Here is a 17,497-nt window from a genome sequence, read left to right as displayed (position 1 = left end):
AAAGTTCCTTTATTAACTCTTTTCCATAAATTCACTTAAAACCACATTCTCTTTAATCTTTCATAACTTTTTCATCTTTTGATTTTTAAGACAACTTAAGCTTTACTTAAGCTTAAGTATCACCTAAGGATCAAAACCCATACTTAAAATTAACAAAACAATCAAGAAATCAGAAAACTCACCTTTACCTTGAGCTTTCACGCAGGGAGAAGAAAGGAGAAGACTATGGAAGCTTATTTTCCTTCTTCATTACCAGTGGGTTTCCTTATCTTATAAAGAAATAAAAATCTTTCTTGTCAAATGACTATTGCCTTTAATTCTTTTAATAATTACTAATAACCCTTCAGGAATTATTTTCAAATAAGTCATTGAACTATTCAATTATTCTACTTTAATCACCAAATTCTGAAGTCTTACAATTTAGTCACTAACCCGGTATTGAGGATGTTACAATTTCGTTACATAACTTTGATTATATTGTCAGACAACCTTTTATCAAATCGGAGATCTGACAATATATGACCACAAACAAACCAATTAGAAAATAATTGTTGTGATGGTTTTTATACGAGCACCAACACAACCACATAAGTATGTGAAAATCATACCAAACACCATAAAAAAACATGTCATAAGAGCAAATAAAATGCGTGCCATAAAATTAGTAACGTCATTAGATTAAACAAAAAGTAAAAAGTAAAAAAGAAAATAGCACACCAATATTGAAAGAAAATTTTAGGTTAGAGAAAAAGAGATTGTCCCATCCAGTGAATGACAGTTGAATAGTTTTAGTAGCGTAACTTTTTGAATGTAGTTATTCCGTGCTTTAAGGGAGAGTTCAAAATTGACACGGATTCGTCGGCATTTGAGCAGCCAAGTGTGTCTGAGAAATGCAGGATGATGGAGCCAAGCCGCCGATCCCGGGTTGCCAAAGCGCAGCCTTTGTTTGGGCATTGAGTCAGAATCCGAGGGTTGTCTCCATGAGAGGGCACCACTGTCTCTGCTGTTGCCATTATCCCCGTAGTATTCCCATTATCTCCGAATATGATAAAATATTATATTCCTTCTGCTTTGCATTCATCAAGGGGACGGTGGTCCATTCTCTGAAAACGACAACTATCTCATCTGGAAATCAACGTTCTAATATTCTCTAAAGTGCTTCTTTGCCTGGAAGCAATGCGTCACATAGTTATCTTCCCCAATAGTCTCACCTGCAATCTAATATTATATATTTTGCCTGCTTTTGAACTGTTGAAGGAACAATGGGTTTTTCTTCTTTTATCTCCAATATGTGGGATCTTATCCCCACCCATAGGATACTCTTATCTATCATCTTTTTATTTAGGAAAACGAATAACAATGGGGCACGACTTACTTGCCCATTTCATGGACATCAATACCCTATTATTCATTTCGTTTTTTCACTTTTTCATCCACATTGCTTTCTTGTACATATCCTATCTTGTGCAATGAAAATTGCATTTAAAACAAAAAGTTGCAACTTCAACTCTAATCAAAGTGATCAATTAATTTCGGGATCCAACGATAAAAGATTTTATTTTCAATCAAAGAAAAAATTAGAATGAGAGCCATAAATTAGTCGAGTGATTCTAATATTATTCTATTTTATGTAGTTCAAATCCCGATATTTGACTTAGAATTATAATACCTTTCTACTTAATAAAGAGACAAAATTAAAATTAAATGTCAATCCCAAACAATTGTTTATCCCCTCTCATAAGAAAACTGAAATATTGGATAATAAATTTTCCTAGTTGAAGCAATAAATATCACTATATACATAAATGTCTTATCTAAATTTTATTCCACTGTACAATTATAATGAATATTATACAAAATCAAACTCAGAACAGTGGAATGTTCGGCAGTACAGTCGTGCCACAATGGAAACATTCTACAAAATTAATAAAAAGAGCCAAAAAGATTAAATAAAAAAAGAATGTAGACCAAGTCGACGCGTGACATATTCGGAAAGTGGTGACTGTGACTCAGCAGAATATGGGGCTTTAACATTAATATACAGGTAGATTGTATTAAAATTCATATAAATATATCACTTGTTAAAATATATCATTATCTTATTTATTTTAATAAATTTTAAAATACATATTTATTAATGATGTATTGAGGTATAATTCATTGGTTCGATCTAAATTTTTATATATATTTGTATCGAATAGATTTTTTTTATTAATTTAGAGTAATTATAGGATAATATTTATTTTAAAGATTTTCAATCATTTGACAATAAAGCTCAAACACCAATGCTGTTTTGGTTCTTAAATTTAAAATTTCTAATTATAACAACGATCTTTTAACCACTGAGATAATTTTATTTGTACTAGCTCTGAAAAGAATTATATATTTGCGTTGCCTTCAAACGTAATATTCTTAGCGTGACAATTTAGCATATTTGCATAGAATAAAAAGCACATTGAATAGGCAAAGATGCTTCCTTTTTTAGATCTTGATCTTTAATAAAAGAAATTATTTTATATAAAAATTATTTGATACATTCTTATTGATATAAATATTAATTAATAACATATTTATGAAGGAAAAAAAACTCTAACAAGAATGTTAATAATAATAATGTTATATTTGGTATAAATATAGCCCTAGAAGATAAGTAATAGAGCTATGACGTGCATTGGTAGAATATTTGATATCTTTGGATTGCTTTAGTCTTAAATGAAAATTAATATTTAATAGGTAGTTCAAATTTATTTTATTCGTTTTCTGTTATAAAAAGAATAATCATCAATCCCAAGAAGACATGTAAACCTTGATAAATTGCAGGAATTGAGTTCCATGCATAATGAAGATAAAAGATTTTGTTCCCTGAAACAGAGAGACGATTAAGAACAAATTCTTTGTTTCCCAAAGCCGAAATGGGTGAAAAATGTTCAAGTATTATTTTATTGGGAATTCACTGATCCTGAGGGAGATGTATGTGGCTTTTTGAACAGGGAATAATGCCCATAATTCAAGCAATATCAACCCACAATCTTCATTTTCAACAGTTTATATGTAAATACCAAACACTTATCCGAAACCAAGGCTCGGTCTCTTTCAATCCCACAGCTTTGGTCCTGTGCCTGTCTTGTCTCCTTCAGCCACTGCCATGGACGAGGGAATGAAACTAATGTATTTGACTCTGACCATCTTTGCCTACTTATACATCAAAATCCCCATGCTGATATACTATATGTCATGCTATAAATTATTTTCATTTTTAGAAGGAAGGAATTTTCAAGTTCGGAGACACAAAACCACATGCTTCTAACTTTAATGCATGAAAAGAAACATAGCTTTATCAAGTGGGAACTTTGATTTTCAAACTCATGGTTAGTGCGATTGACTTCCATCACAAAGGATTCTGCAATTTGAGCCTATACCACTCCATCTGCATATGTTCCTTTGGTTTCGTGATGTTACATAAATCACTCGACTTCAATTCTAATCTTTACTCTCAACAATAACAATTCTATTATTCTAGTTGTGTGGATATTATGATTTTGATTTCAATTTGTTTATGATGTTTTTGTATACAGTTTAAATAATAGCAAAACTATAGTACATGTTACTTACTTTTGTCATTCAACTTTGATTTGTTCATTTACGCTATCAATAATTTTGTTCACTGAACGTTAACTCTCATTATATTGATGATATGCGAAATTAATAAAAATAATTAATTTTTAATTTGATCTCTGAACTTTAAACAAAATATAAATTATAGCCCTACTTTTTTAAAAACACTCTTTTAGCCCTTAATTTTTATTTCATTCATTTTATATTCTTTAAAGAAATCCTAAAAGCTTTTTCAATTTCTCTTTTAGTTTACATTATTGTTGTTCACTATCAAAATAGATCCAACCACCTTCTTTAACAAACGATGGCACCAAAACAAAAATCTATCCTTATTTCCTTAAACTTGATTCGTGAAAAAATTTGTGTTGGTGTTGTAATTTGTCAAACCACCATCATCTAACATCACTTTCAGGTAAGAGTAGTGTCGTTCAACTCCTCATTTCTTCCTCTACAAATATGTATGTGTGTATTTACACTTGTCAAAAAAAAATGTTCCAAACACCTCAAATCCTAAAATGAAACTAAATTCTAAAATTTTATGATCCACCATCATCGGTCGTCATATCAACTCGAAATCAAACTATGTTACTCTCCTTGATTCACTGTTGCAGTTCTTCGGTGGCTACTCCAATCATGGCTAGCTCACCAAGACCAAACTATGTTACCCTTCTTCTCTTGTTTGCATTGGTGTCTTGCGGTGAGTGGTGGATGATTTCAAGTTAAAATTTATAATACTGACTACGGCGGGAGATGGTAGGTGTGTGGCAGTGGTAAAGGTCGTCGGGTCGATAGTTTTTGGGTTCATTTGGGTAAAGGCTTTTGCCGTTTGATGTCTTTGATTTGGATTTGCATCTCGAGTGGTGACAAGGAGTAATTGGTTGAACAATGGTTATTTAAGAAAGGCTTGTGGTGGTGTCATGTGCTTAAAAGTTTTATTAAGAGATTTTAGAAAGCTTAAGAATCAAATTAGAAATTAATCATTTTTTTAACATGCCCACGTCATTAATATAATAGAAGTAAACGTCTTAGTGGCTAAATTATAGCTAATCAATAATGCAAGTGACCAAAATTAATAATTGAAAATTGGGAGACCGAAATCAGAAGATAGCGAAACAGAAGTGACAATTACTATAGTTTATCCTTTTCTGACATTTGCTATAGTTCATCCGTGGAATAAGTTAAGCAGTAGATGCGATAAATTCGAAAAAAAGTTAATTAAACGAGGCAATAATGATTTGAATCGCTTAATAAAGAACGAGATTCCTCCTTGAATTCTGCCCTGTACTCGGATTCTTCACTGTCACCAGCAATCTCCTCTGCTCCAGTCAGCTCCTTAGCCTTTACAGCCTCCAAATCCCAATCCGTTCTAAGCAACACCACCATCATCGTCACCATACACGAGCCCTGTGCAGCCAATAATCCGAGCCACAATCCCTTGAAATCAAACCCGGCAAAGAACGCAAGCCAAACCGCTACCGGCATGCCCACAAGGTAAAAGCAACCGAGGTTTATGTTCGCTCCTACTTTCGGCCTGGCAGTGCCTCTCAGCACGCCGCACCCCGTGGTTTGCGGGCAGTTTCCGAGCTCACATAAACCGATTACAGGCAAAACAAGAGAGGTTAATGCTATGATCTCTCTATCATCTGTAAACATGCTTGTCCATACGTTCCTAACAATTACGGCAAACACGAGTGCCGAAAACCCCAGCATGAACCCACAATGGAGACCTACAACGGCCGCGAGTTTTGCCGTCTTGGGGCGGTTGGCGCCGAGTTCGTTCCCAACCCTTGTCGACACACTGAAGCTTAACGAAGACGGGAATATGTAGATCAACGCTGTCGTTTGAATCAAAATGCCCATCGAAGCAACGGTGGCTCTGGGGTTCAACAACAACCCGCAGAGAAGAATCATGATCTCGTACCACCACCATTCGAGGCAGACGGAAACGCAGCTCGGAATGGCCAAATTCAACAGTGGTTTCCACTCTTTAAAGCACTCCATTGAAAATCCACCCCATGTCTTTTCTTGAACCTTAAAGCAGAGAATATAAATCATCAACGAGCATACAAGGTTGATGTTGGTCCACACGCCGCTAAGAGCAACGCCCTTGATTCCTAACTCCAGGTGCGATACGAGAAGGTAATTGATCGGTACGTGAAGAAGAATCGATAAAACGGCGCAACATGTTAGAGGTAAAGTTATGGATTGTGTTCTAAGATAGATTCTTAATGGGTGCAAAAGGGACTGTGCAAAGAGGTCAGGGATGGAGTAAACCAGATAAGACTGTGCTTCAATGGCTATAGCTTCATCTTGGCCACAAACTATGAGTATTTTCCTCATGTTCATCCACATAAGAGAAATGGGCAACGAGGTAGCCAAAAGCAAGAGCACCGTTCTTTGCAAAGTGATGCCGAGAAGGGTGTACTTTCGAGCACCGAAGGCCTGTCCACAAATGGATTCCATTCCCATGGCGAGACCCGAAAGGATAGAGTAACCAGTGATGTTAGCAAAACCAATGGCGAGCGAACCACCAGCCAACGCAAGCTCGCCGAGGCGGCCGAGAAAGAGCATGGAAATCAATGAGCGGGAGTACAACATGAGGCCCGTTAGTATCATGGGAAGAGCAATCTTAGCTATGGAAAAGGCTTCCTCGAGTGCAAGAGCGACCAAAGGGGCACTTTCAAGCTTTTGGGTGGAGATTTTTATGTTGGAACCTTTGGGGGTTAAGGGTTCGTATAGGTTGGAGCATTTGGAATTTTTAAAAGGAACAAGGTATGGCACGTTTGAATTGCAACTGCAATTGCAAGTGTGATTAGAGGGAGTAAGCTGGCACATTTCTTTTTGGTCTTGGAATTGAGGGAGAGAGCTTGTGTGGAGGATTTGAAGAAAGTGGAGGGTTTTTATAGTGGGTTTTGGGGGGGGGGGGGCGGCGGTCGACTCCATCATTTCAAACTTGATTTAAAATTTTAAACTACTTAACACGCATTTTTACTCAAGTTGACACTAACCCACTTCTCTTTTGAAATCTGGTACGTGTACATGTCGTCTTGTGCTACCAACCATCGAGAGAAGTGCACACTAGTCTGCGATGGTTAAAGATAGAATAATTATTTAAACCGGTCTATAATGATAAAAGATTTTTCTTAAAATGAATTATTGATTGATATTAGAAGCAATCCCTTCTTTTTCTTAAGAATGGTTTAAATTAAACTATTATTTTTTCAAAGAGTAAAAATTATAAAACTTCTCAATAGTAACATATTTTGATTTTTTAAATTATATCTCATTATTATTTTAATATCTGGTTTTTTAAATTTAATTTTTGAATTTTTTAATAAACTAATAACAAGGACCAAAAAATGAATATTGGGTTTCCATACATAAAAAAAACCTAGAGGACTACTAATGTTGTATTTGTGAATTGAAAGTGCATGCCGGGAAGGGGCCCTCAGGGGTAACTTTTTAGTTCAGTTTGTTGTCTTTCTATTGGTTCTTGAAAACCCATTTGGGATTGTGTTTTGGTGGTTATAAAAGTCAAAGTAACCTTTTGTTGCGGGAGATTTGAATGAAATGAAGTACTACAAATATCCTATAAACAAAGGGAACATTGTCCAGTGGCAGGCTAACAATGATGTGTAGGTTGGTTTCTAGAGTAGAGGTTAATTTATGTCATCGTTCCCTATATTATACTTAAACAATACATATTCATGTACTTTAGTTTTGTCCATTTTAATCATATACTTTTTTTTTTACTTTTTTAAAAAATTAATTTTACCCCGAACAATATAATTAAATTATAAGATTTAAAATTATCATATTCAAAAACATAAATTAAATCAATAACTTACACATAATAGACTAATTAATTACAAAATTTGACTCAAAAAAATCTAAAATTAAAAAATAAACGAGTATATGTAGTCTGCTATATATGGTTATGCATGGAAAAATCTATAAATGGAAAGATTGAGAACTATATATGGCGCACTTAAAAGCTTCGTTGTTTGATACCTTACTTGATTGTCCAGAAATTGAGTTTCTCATTTTCTTTCCCAAAGTGTTACCTTTAAGACCCAGTCCAATGCATTAACTTTTCTTATTCATGAATGATGACCCACCACCACCATTTTGGCCGCATCTCGAATTGTGTGGCTAGGGGCGTCTTCCACCTTTCGGCTCATAGTATTCAAATAAAACAACACAATATTATTCCGGTACAGGTCAAGACATGTCGTCGATTTGATGATCTCATAAAAAAAATCAAAAATAATACTTACATCAAAGATTTAAATAATGGTCCACTATTATAATAACACCCATTATATAACAGTAGCGGTGGCATCCAATACCGTTATTGTATAACCGTGATATCTGCAATCATTATTATAATAACGTCTGTTATGTTCGCAATCTTGATAAACGAAATGTAATTGAAAACGCAATCACAACTGCAATTTAAATTCCCGACTTACGTATCATCTATCAAATGATATTGCTGGCGGGACTTGAACCTGATTACAATCGACGGAACATAGTCAGATTAACATTTTCAAAAAATGGTCGATGGAAGTAAAATTTCAGTTAAATAAACGACAAGAAGCTTCTGGTGGAAACCTAGAAAAGACTGGCGTTCAGAATGATGAGGGAAAAGACAATGAGCCTCTTTTGCTGAAAAAATCAGTGGTGGAACGATGTGATGGTTTGATTAATCCTCAATGGGGCTGCATCCCAAGCACCATCAACCACTGTCACAATACTCCGTTGAATTCATGGCCGGACATCAATCTTTGTTTGAATGGGTCTGCCCAAGACTTTTTCTCACATTCCTGTCGGTTTGAAAATGGGAAGACCTTTTGATTTTCCTTCTTTTCACATTGTATATACATTTTGCACGCATGCAACCTTATGAATTCTAACACAGAATAACGTGGGTATGTTTAAGGTTGATGGCTCAAGTGATTGGGACGACACCAGTGGGCAAACATGAGTAATTGTAGATGTTTGTCAGTATGTTGAAGGAAAATATTCAAGAAAAAGCATCCAGTTTCTTCAACCACTGAAAGCTATAGATATATGCTATCGCTACCAAGTTATAAAACTTAATTATGCCTAACCGAATGATAGAGATGGCTAATTTTCAAGTTGAAGAAAAGGATCTAATCAGAGAGGAAGGTTAGGATCAAATATTGAGAAAGAATAATGGTATATTAAGTATTTAAATCTAAAAATTGGGAAGGATAAAGATTTTATTAGACTAATATTTAAACAAAAAAGAACCTAAAATACTATTATGCCAAAACATTTGAGAGGGGCTGTTCCTAAATGGCTTCGTCCCTGTGTCTAATCATATTTGCTCTCAACTTGATCCATAAGCTAATTATAAAACACGTCGGATTTGCTTATAGAATCCAAAAACTGTGAGAATTTCGAACCCCAACACGTTCAGTATTGTATTTCTGAAAGGGGTGTAGAAATGTTATGTCACCAAAGCCATTAGCATAGCGGCAAAAGATTTACCTTACTTTTAAACCTTGGATGACATTGTGTCAAGGGTCCGAACCTACAACATATACCTCCCGACTCTTGATCATGGCCAACCAGTCAAGTCGAATTTAAGTATTATTGAGCTCGATTCGACTTGAAAACTCACGAACCTAAAATTTCCAAGCTCAACTTAAATTCGAAACCATGAATTAAAGCTCGAAAAGCTTGAAATCAAAAAAAAAAATTAAACTTAACTCGGTTGAAGTTCAAACTCGAATCTGAACCTTAAATACATAAAAACCTTATATTGCATTTTAAAAAAAAATCAACACAAATGTTAATATTATTAATAATTTAATATTTAAAAAAACAAAATTTTAATATATTATTTTTTTCGAGTTGCTTGTGAGCTTTTCAAGTCGAGTATCAAGCAGCTCGTTTTGACTCGTTAAGAACTCGAATTTTGTATTTATTGAGTTTTGATCGAATCGATCTCGAGTCGTTCACGATCTGTCTGTCTCATTTACAACCCTATTCCTGATCAACAAAAACTGTTTAAATGAGATTAAATTATATTTGAGTTTGCTGGGCAAATAATATCAAAACTTCAACCGCGGTGTGTCTTGATTACTTATATGGTTCTCTGCTTTGTGTATTTCTTGCTGCTGAGATATGTGTCCAGCACAGCCAGATATAGGGTTTTAATATCACCCAATTGCCATTGGACTATTAATCTAAAACCATATAACAATATATACATATATATTCTTATCAATAAAGCCCATGCCCAAGATTATTATCTATCGAACCAAACTATATACAGAGGATACTAGCAGAGACTTCACAGGTACCTTGTTTAGAATCGTCTTACATATTTTCTGTAAATTAATACATAAATTTTATCTGCATTTGAGTACCATTCATTAACTCAAAAACATCGTCCAGGAGCCATTTATATATGTTGTGTAACTAGGGTTTATGAAGAAGCTTACAACAAATGATAACAAAGAAGCAATAATGGTATATCATTGACATATGAAGCATACATTCTTATATAGCTCAGGTAACAAGATCTAACCCGAACTGCCACTGGTTTAGAAATGGTATATCATTGAGATATGAAGCATACCTTCACTAAAATTTTTATAATTAAATTAAAATTAAATTAAATCTAAAAATTATATATAACACTTATACAATAATTTTTAAATAGAAGATCTCAAAAATTTTAAAATTACAATATTAAATCAAAATCTCATATAAGTTCAATGAGGGTTGGCGTGAACCAAAAGACATCGATGATAAATAAATTGTTGTTATTTTTTGAGGCAGTGGCGGATGCATGTATTGTTTAGGGTGGACACTGAAATCCGAAATTATTTATATTAGTAGTATGTGTCCATCCTGAAAAAAATTTCTGGATCTGCCACTGCTTTGAGGTTTTGGGTTCGAGCATTATGAATTAGGGATGGCAAACGGGTGGGTTGGGTGCGGATACCCCCTCCCCCATCCCCATACCCATCTAATATTTTTCAATCCACCACCCGCCCACCACCCATGATGGGTAAAAATTTTCAAATCCACACCCGCCCACGCGGGTACATTCTCAAATCCATCCCCACACCCACTACCCACTGGAGACGTACCCGGCTAGACCCCCCTGACAGCAAACTTAAGTTATACATAAGCAACAAACATAAAACAAACACGTCCATTAAGAAACATAATAAAATAAACCAAGGATTATCTGAGTTAAGTGTTAATATAGATTTTAAAATACATAAAACACCATAATAAAAGACATAATTAAAGTCTAGAAACATAAATGACAAACACATAATGTTTTTGTTCTTTGGTACAACATTCTAAAATTTCAGGCAATACTTGTGACATCTGATACTCCAATATTACAATCATCATTCTCATAAAACACCATAATAAAAGACATAATTAAAGCCTAGAAACATAAATGACAAACACTATGTTTTTTAGTAAAACAGGAAAGGACAATTGAATTACAAGCATATGATTCAAGGACATTATACATTTATATTTCCCTATCATCTGAGAAAATATCATCGAATTTAACCAAAACAAAAACTGAGAACAGTTAAGTTTTGTCGAAGCAAACTAAGATGATTTAAGACCTCCTAAAATAGTAGCTCTCCAGAAAGGAGAATATAAATATAATTTAGGGGACAAGAACATGGGAAAGTAATAAAGCACAAGGAAGACATTGAATCTCTAAACATATGAAAAACTTTTAAGTACAAAAGAAGATTAGTTTCCGAAGATTATGTTTTAGGAAAATGTAAGATGTAACCTTAGCTTAATAAATTTAAAAATTTTAGAAATAAATAAAATAAAATTCAACAAATGTAAGGACCAGGAAACTCAGTAATTAAAGAACGGAAGTTACGAGCAATTTTTAATTTAAAATACTTTTAGCACTTCGAAAAATTAGAAAATTACAAAATATTCGGTTGAAATTTGAATTTGAAAAAGTCAGTTTCAAAGTTAGCATATTTAACCTCCGTATCTTTTTCCCCGTAGCTAAACAGAGTACTAGAGAAAGCACGAGTGAAACACTTAATTCTATTCAGTGGCGTTAAAAATGGAGGTTTGAGAAGCAACGGTCTTACTCTGTTGGCCTAAAACGTGGGTGCTCAGTGACAAGATACTGATTTGCAGAACATTAAGAAATTAAGCTTAAAACAAACATTGAGATGAATCTAAAAAATAATTAAAAATCAGTACGAGCAAATAAAATTTAAACTCTTAAAATGAAATGCAAAGGAGCTTAAAACGAAATGACTATGGAAATGGCTCTTGCAAAAATTAAATTTCAAGTAAAAAGGGAAGAAACGTACCTGAATAAGCTGGAGAGTAGAGACCAGACGTTTGAAAGATCGGCACAGTAACGAGAGGTTTGAAAGAAAAAAATTTATGCATAAACTTGTCTCTAATATTTGGTTAAATTACAAGTTATATCATATACAATATTAGGATTTATAAATTAGTCTTTAAAATTACACATAAATTCATAATGGTCCAAAATTTAATGGATATTTAGCTGGGTGAGCGGAGTGGGGCGAGCAGATGTGGGGCGGGTAAGGTCTCAAACCATTACCCGCGACGGGTACCACTTTCTAAATCCACACTCGCCCACTACCCAATAAAATTATACACATCCCCGCCCCAAGTAGAGCGGGTGCGGTGTGGAATCCACGAAATTGTACCCGTTTGCCATCCCTATTATGAATTTAAGAGTGTGAACATTCACTATCAAATGGTTGAGACTTATCTTTTAACATATGCTACCTTGTACTTACGTACGTCAGATTAATAAAAAATAAAAATATAGTGATATATGATAGATCGAAGAGGGTCGCTGAGGACAATTATCTCCCTAAATATTTTAAATATTTTTTCTATATTTTCAATTAAAAATCTATTTTCTCTCATTAAAATTTTATAAATTTACTTATTTCTAAAATATTTTTAAAATTTTAAAATCTCATCTTGATATAAGATTTTTATATTCGTTCCTAACAATATACATATTGCTTTTTGGCAATGGGCCGGATGGGACCTTACATTTTAATGGAGAATGGAAGAGCCTATTAATTGGTTTTTAACTATTGATGGGTCAATGTCGATTGTACTGTGGACATCTCTTTATTATACGTATGTGGGTCAGTCAATTCTTACGTAGGATGATAATTTTAAAAGTCATCGTATTTGAATCAATAAAAATTTTAATGTAATAATTATTTGATTGATTACTACATTTTATTTATTAAGTTAATTTGTTTGTAGAGTATTTTAGCTTTCATCAATTTCCCTAGTCAAACGCTACATATATATAATTGGACCAATCTTTTCTTTTTATAGTTTCCCCCTTACCCCATTACATATGGGAATAAGGGTCAGCTAGTTTTTTTTATATAGTTGCATTGAAATTTATCGATAGCTGCATTATCTGGATGTGAATTTGAGTGTATATTTTAAATACTTATTTGTAATAAAAACCTTATTATATTTATATAATATCTGGATGTGAATTTGAGTGTATATTATTCTTAGATTTAGGTATAATTTAACATTAAAGTACTGTATTAGTATAAGAATAAAATACACTACATGTCATTTGATCATGTATTTGATAATAAAAGTCATTTTTTCTTAAAAGTTACAAGCATATTATTTAATTAAAATATTATTAAAATTATGTTATTAATTTAAAATATTAGGCAGAATAGTGATATGGTATAATAATAATTTTAATCATTAAAATTTATACATTCTATCGATTTGATCTAAATTCAAATTAACTCGATAAATTTAATCATTCATATTTAAAAAAATTATTATCGTAATCTTTGTTCTTTTATTAATTATTTATTCTTCTACAATAAATATTATAATAGCATTAACTTTATTTTTTAATATAATAACAATTTAACAATAATATATAACTGTTTTATAACAGAATATATAATTTTAAAAACTAAAAATATTATTGTAGTAAATTATATTGAATATATTTTTTAAATTTAATAATGAAATAATTAATTTATAATGATATTTTAATTAAATAATGTATTTATAATTATAATGAGAATAATGATTCACAATTATCGTCTCATCTCATACTATGGATTAATCCATTGGATAATGGGATATAGCAAGAGTGGCATTGGAGGTGGAGAAGAACCAGTTAATATACAGCTAATCGGGTTTTAAGTGCTGCGCCTGCGCCAGCCGTCTATACGCCCAATACGTGTGCGCTGTTTAGCCTCTTTCTTTTTCTCCATTTCTTAACTTTCTAAACCATCACATCACTCATCTTATCACCATCTCTCGTAACAATGAAAAGGGTTCCGCCCTTTCCCCCGACACGGCCACGCAATTTCCCCCGTTGTTTTATTCCTACCTTATAAATCCATCCCCCCCAACAAATTACTCCTTCAACGATCACGTTACTTTTAAGTTTATAACACAACCATGGCCGATCCTTCAACCAATGAGTCCCCAAAAGAGCAGATTTCACCCGCCCCGACACCTATCAAAATCCCAGACCCTCCAGAGCGATCAGAACAATCGCCTACACCTGGTTTCCCGACGCCTGTTCTATCTCCAGGCGGTAATCCCACATCGGCCAAAAAGCAGCCGGCCACTTTTCGGGGAGTGCGAAGCAGGAGCGGCAAATGGGTGTCCGAAATACGGGAGCCGCGTAAAACCAAGCGTATATGGCTCGGAACGTACCCTACACCCGAAATGGCAGCCGCCGCGTATGATGTGGCTGCTATTGCCCTAAAAGGTCCCAACACCGATCTGAACTTTCCCGATATGATTCTTTCGTATCCCCAAGCGGTTTCTACTTCCGCGACCGATATTCGGGCAGCTGCCGCGCAAGCCGCTGCTGCCCGATTACCCAAGCCTACATCAAAAGACGAAGGTAAGTCTGGAAATGAGGGTACCACGTCAAGTACTAGTATGCAGCCTTCTGGTTCAGCAGGTCAGGAATATATTGACGAAGAAGAGCTTCTAAACTTCCCCAATTTGATGGTGGATATGGCAGGAGGAATGCTAGTAAGCCCTCCCAGCTGGATAAACTCACCTCCCTCCGATGATTCACCGGATAATTCAGATGCAGAAAGCCTATGGGTTTACCCTTAAAGACTAAGTCTACATTAATAAGAGTGATCAAGTGCTGTTTATCTGTTGCAAATCTTGTGAGCTAGTTGTTGATGATGGTCAACAAACTGTTTGTTTTCTCTCTTGTTTTTCCAGTAATACAAAGTGTTGGTCGATCGATCCCCCCTGGAGTTGGACGACTCAGAATGTTTTTCTCTTCCTAGTCGTACGATAGCTTGCTTGTCATCCTCAGAATTTAGAGTTTTTCACTTTTTTCTTTCTGGTGTTTTCTTACGTTAGTGCCTATGAAAAAAAGCCTATTTCTAAGCTAAAAAGTATGTCTGTGTGGTACCAGCCATCCTTCTTTTTTCCAGGAAAGTTAATGTGGGGAATCAGATTTGAAGTAGAAATTGCGATTAACTTGAGAGGTCTTGTATGATGGAGATTCTGAACTGGGATATACCAACTATCAATCCTCTGAATTTCTTAACTCATATGCACGGATTTTGATGATCGAAACTCCATAGCTTTCTTTCTCTAGAGAACCACTGTGTAATCACAAAAAGCGGAAACAATATATATATATATATATCGTGTTAACGGTATAAACTGTTTTAGAAACACGTTTTTGTTTATTTATTTGTTTATTGATTCTTTGATTTGTCTGTTTGTATTCACAACTTAAACCAGCTTTTCTTGTTAGTTGGTATATACTACTGCAGATTGGTACATTTGGGGAAAATGTGTGTTAAGTACGCGTTTGCATATATCTAAAACGAGAAAGATTCAATATACTGAAAAGTATCTACACTCGATTCTGAGATTTGGGAAGTTATAAGTACTTAGGTATTATATAAAAAATAAAACCTTAGAGTAGTTATAATCATAAAGACAATATTTGCAAATATAAATCAATAATCGTATAAATTCAAAGAGAGTATTATCGATTAGGAGCGTTTATCAGCGAGTTAATCACGACTTAGATAGTGCTTAACTCGTTACTCGTTAAACTTATAATAATTTTTAAGGAAAGTAATTAGGGTATTTTTGTGTGTGTAATAAATTAATAATTATTAATTTAATATTTAATATTTTATTATTTTATTATAAAATCAATATATTAATAAATTAGTAGTAATTATTAATTAATAATTTAACATCTTTTTTATTATCTATTAGTAAATTGATAATTATTATTTAAATTTTCTTTTGTTTAATGCAATATTTTTTTAAGGTAACTACTAAAATATTATAAAAAAAATAACAAATTGTTCACAAACTTATCGATTCGAATTGGATATTGCTTGACTCAACTCATTAAAATTTAGAGTCGAATTTGAGTACGAGTCGAGTCAACTTAAGGCGAGCATTAACCGAGTTGGATTCGAACAATTCACGAATGACTCAACTCATTAATCACTCCGATTATCAATTGTGTGATACTTTTTCTAGGAAATAGAATATGTGATATTGCAAACCATTCGAAGTGTTAAGACAACATAGGGTATTTCTTTGTATAATTTATTTATATAATAAAAACTCTCATCAATTAATTAATCATAATTAACCATGATGATGTGACGAGCAACATCTCTAAAATCTCAAATACGAAGAATGGTATGAAAATGGCAAGATTTGAGGCGAAAGTCATGGAAAGAGAAATCAGTGATGCTTTTGGAGAAGGCGTTTTCTTCCAAGGGATCACATTTCCACATGGATCGTTTTTGCAGTTTGAATAAACTTGTATATATATTAGCAAATAGATTATATGTTTCATCTTTGGGTCCCAATCGGTCAAGTCTCATCCACGATATCAATATTGTATTACCGACTCAAACATTTTACAATCTTGGGCATTGATAACTACTCTAATTATTAATTTCATCCCTAATTTTAAGAATTTTGAGAAACTAAAATCTTTTACTTATGTGCAGAAATTAGAAGAAAAAAAAGTTACCTTTTTATTCCTTTAATTGTTTAGGAGGACTGAAGATGTTTGCCGACTTAATTTTGACCAAACACTTCGATCCATATTTTACTATATTTCTTATTGTTTTATTTCTTCCTATTTTTTTCTGTACTTTAACATTTTTTTGTTCTTGTAGTTTTTTTAATCTTTTTAAAGGTAGTATTTATAGTTGACGTTTATTTGATTATTTTATTAATATATTTTAACTTTAAACTTTTAGACTGACTCTTTTATATTGATAGACGTTCGTAATAACTAATTATAAGTCAATATTAAGTTGCGATAAAATGAGTTTGTCAATGTGTCATTATTGTTATATTATTTTTTTTATGTTATTATTGATGGTGTTTATCCTTCACCGTCGACAATGATATTTGTATCTATCATTTTTTTTAAGTTGTTTGGTTGAATTTTTAATAATTTCTTTATATGATAATACACTACTATTCAGTGACTAATTTGTACACTATGATGGTTTAAAGAAAAATGATAGACTTTTGTGATTAATCTATCCTAATTTTATGGACTCTTCTTATAATTATATTATATATATTTTTATTCAATAATACTATCATTATTAGTTCATAATATTCAAGTTGATGTCATAATCAGCAACTAAACTAATTTCTTAGCTCTATAAAATATAAGAACCAAAATAAAGTAGGACTAATTTAAAATTTTCCATAAATGGAGGGATACAATTCAGAATTAGACCTTATGATTTTTTTTTATCTATGTGCAAAGAAGATGTATATGCATTGGGCATAAGTCGGCAATGGAATATGGGTG

The 17,497-nt window shown here is 33.1% G+C and overlaps 2 protein-coding genes across 2 annotated transcripts; one reads left to right on the top strand and one right to left on the bottom strand.

The window, feature by feature from the left end:
- Positions 1 to 4,792: 4,792 nt before the first annotated feature.
- LOC120140542 (protein DETOXIFICATION 49-like) lies at positions 4,793 to 6,481 on the bottom strand. Its single transcript, XM_039155511.1, has 2 exons — positions 4,912 to 6,481; positions 4,793 to 4,881 (listed from the first exon to the last, which is right to left on the bottom strand). Exons 1-2 carry the CDS (start codon positions 6,448 to 6,450, stop codon positions 4,831 to 4,833), a joined length of 1,590 nt encoding a protein of 529 aa, XP_039011442.1. The 5' UTR covers positions 6,451 to 6,481; the 3' UTR covers positions 4,793 to 4,830.
- Positions 6,482 to 14,091: 7,610 nt separating this feature from the next.
- Positions 14,092 to 14,833, top strand: LOC120140412 (ethylene-responsive transcription factor ERF027-like). Its single transcript, XM_039155397.1, has one exon. It carries the CDS (start codon positions 14,107 to 14,109, stop codon positions 14,779 to 14,781), a length of 675 nt encoding a protein of 224 aa, XP_039011328.1. The 5' UTR covers positions 14,092 to 14,106; the 3' UTR covers positions 14,782 to 14,833.
- The last annotated feature ends 2,664 nt before the right edge of the window (positions 14,834 to 17,497 follow it).

Source organism: Hibiscus syriacus, unplaced genomic scaffold (genome assembly GCF_006381635.1).
Source record: "Hibiscus syriacus cultivar Baekdansim isolate YM2019G1 unplaced genomic scaffold, ASM638163v2 tig00110785_pilon, whole genome shotgun sequence".
Classification (NCBI taxonomy): domain Eukaryota; kingdom Viridiplantae; phylum Streptophyta; class Magnoliopsida; order Malvales; family Malvaceae; genus Hibiscus; species Hibiscus syriacus.
The sequence above is the reverse complement of the archived record's forward strand: the minus strand, read 5'-3'. Positions and strand labels throughout refer to the sequence as shown.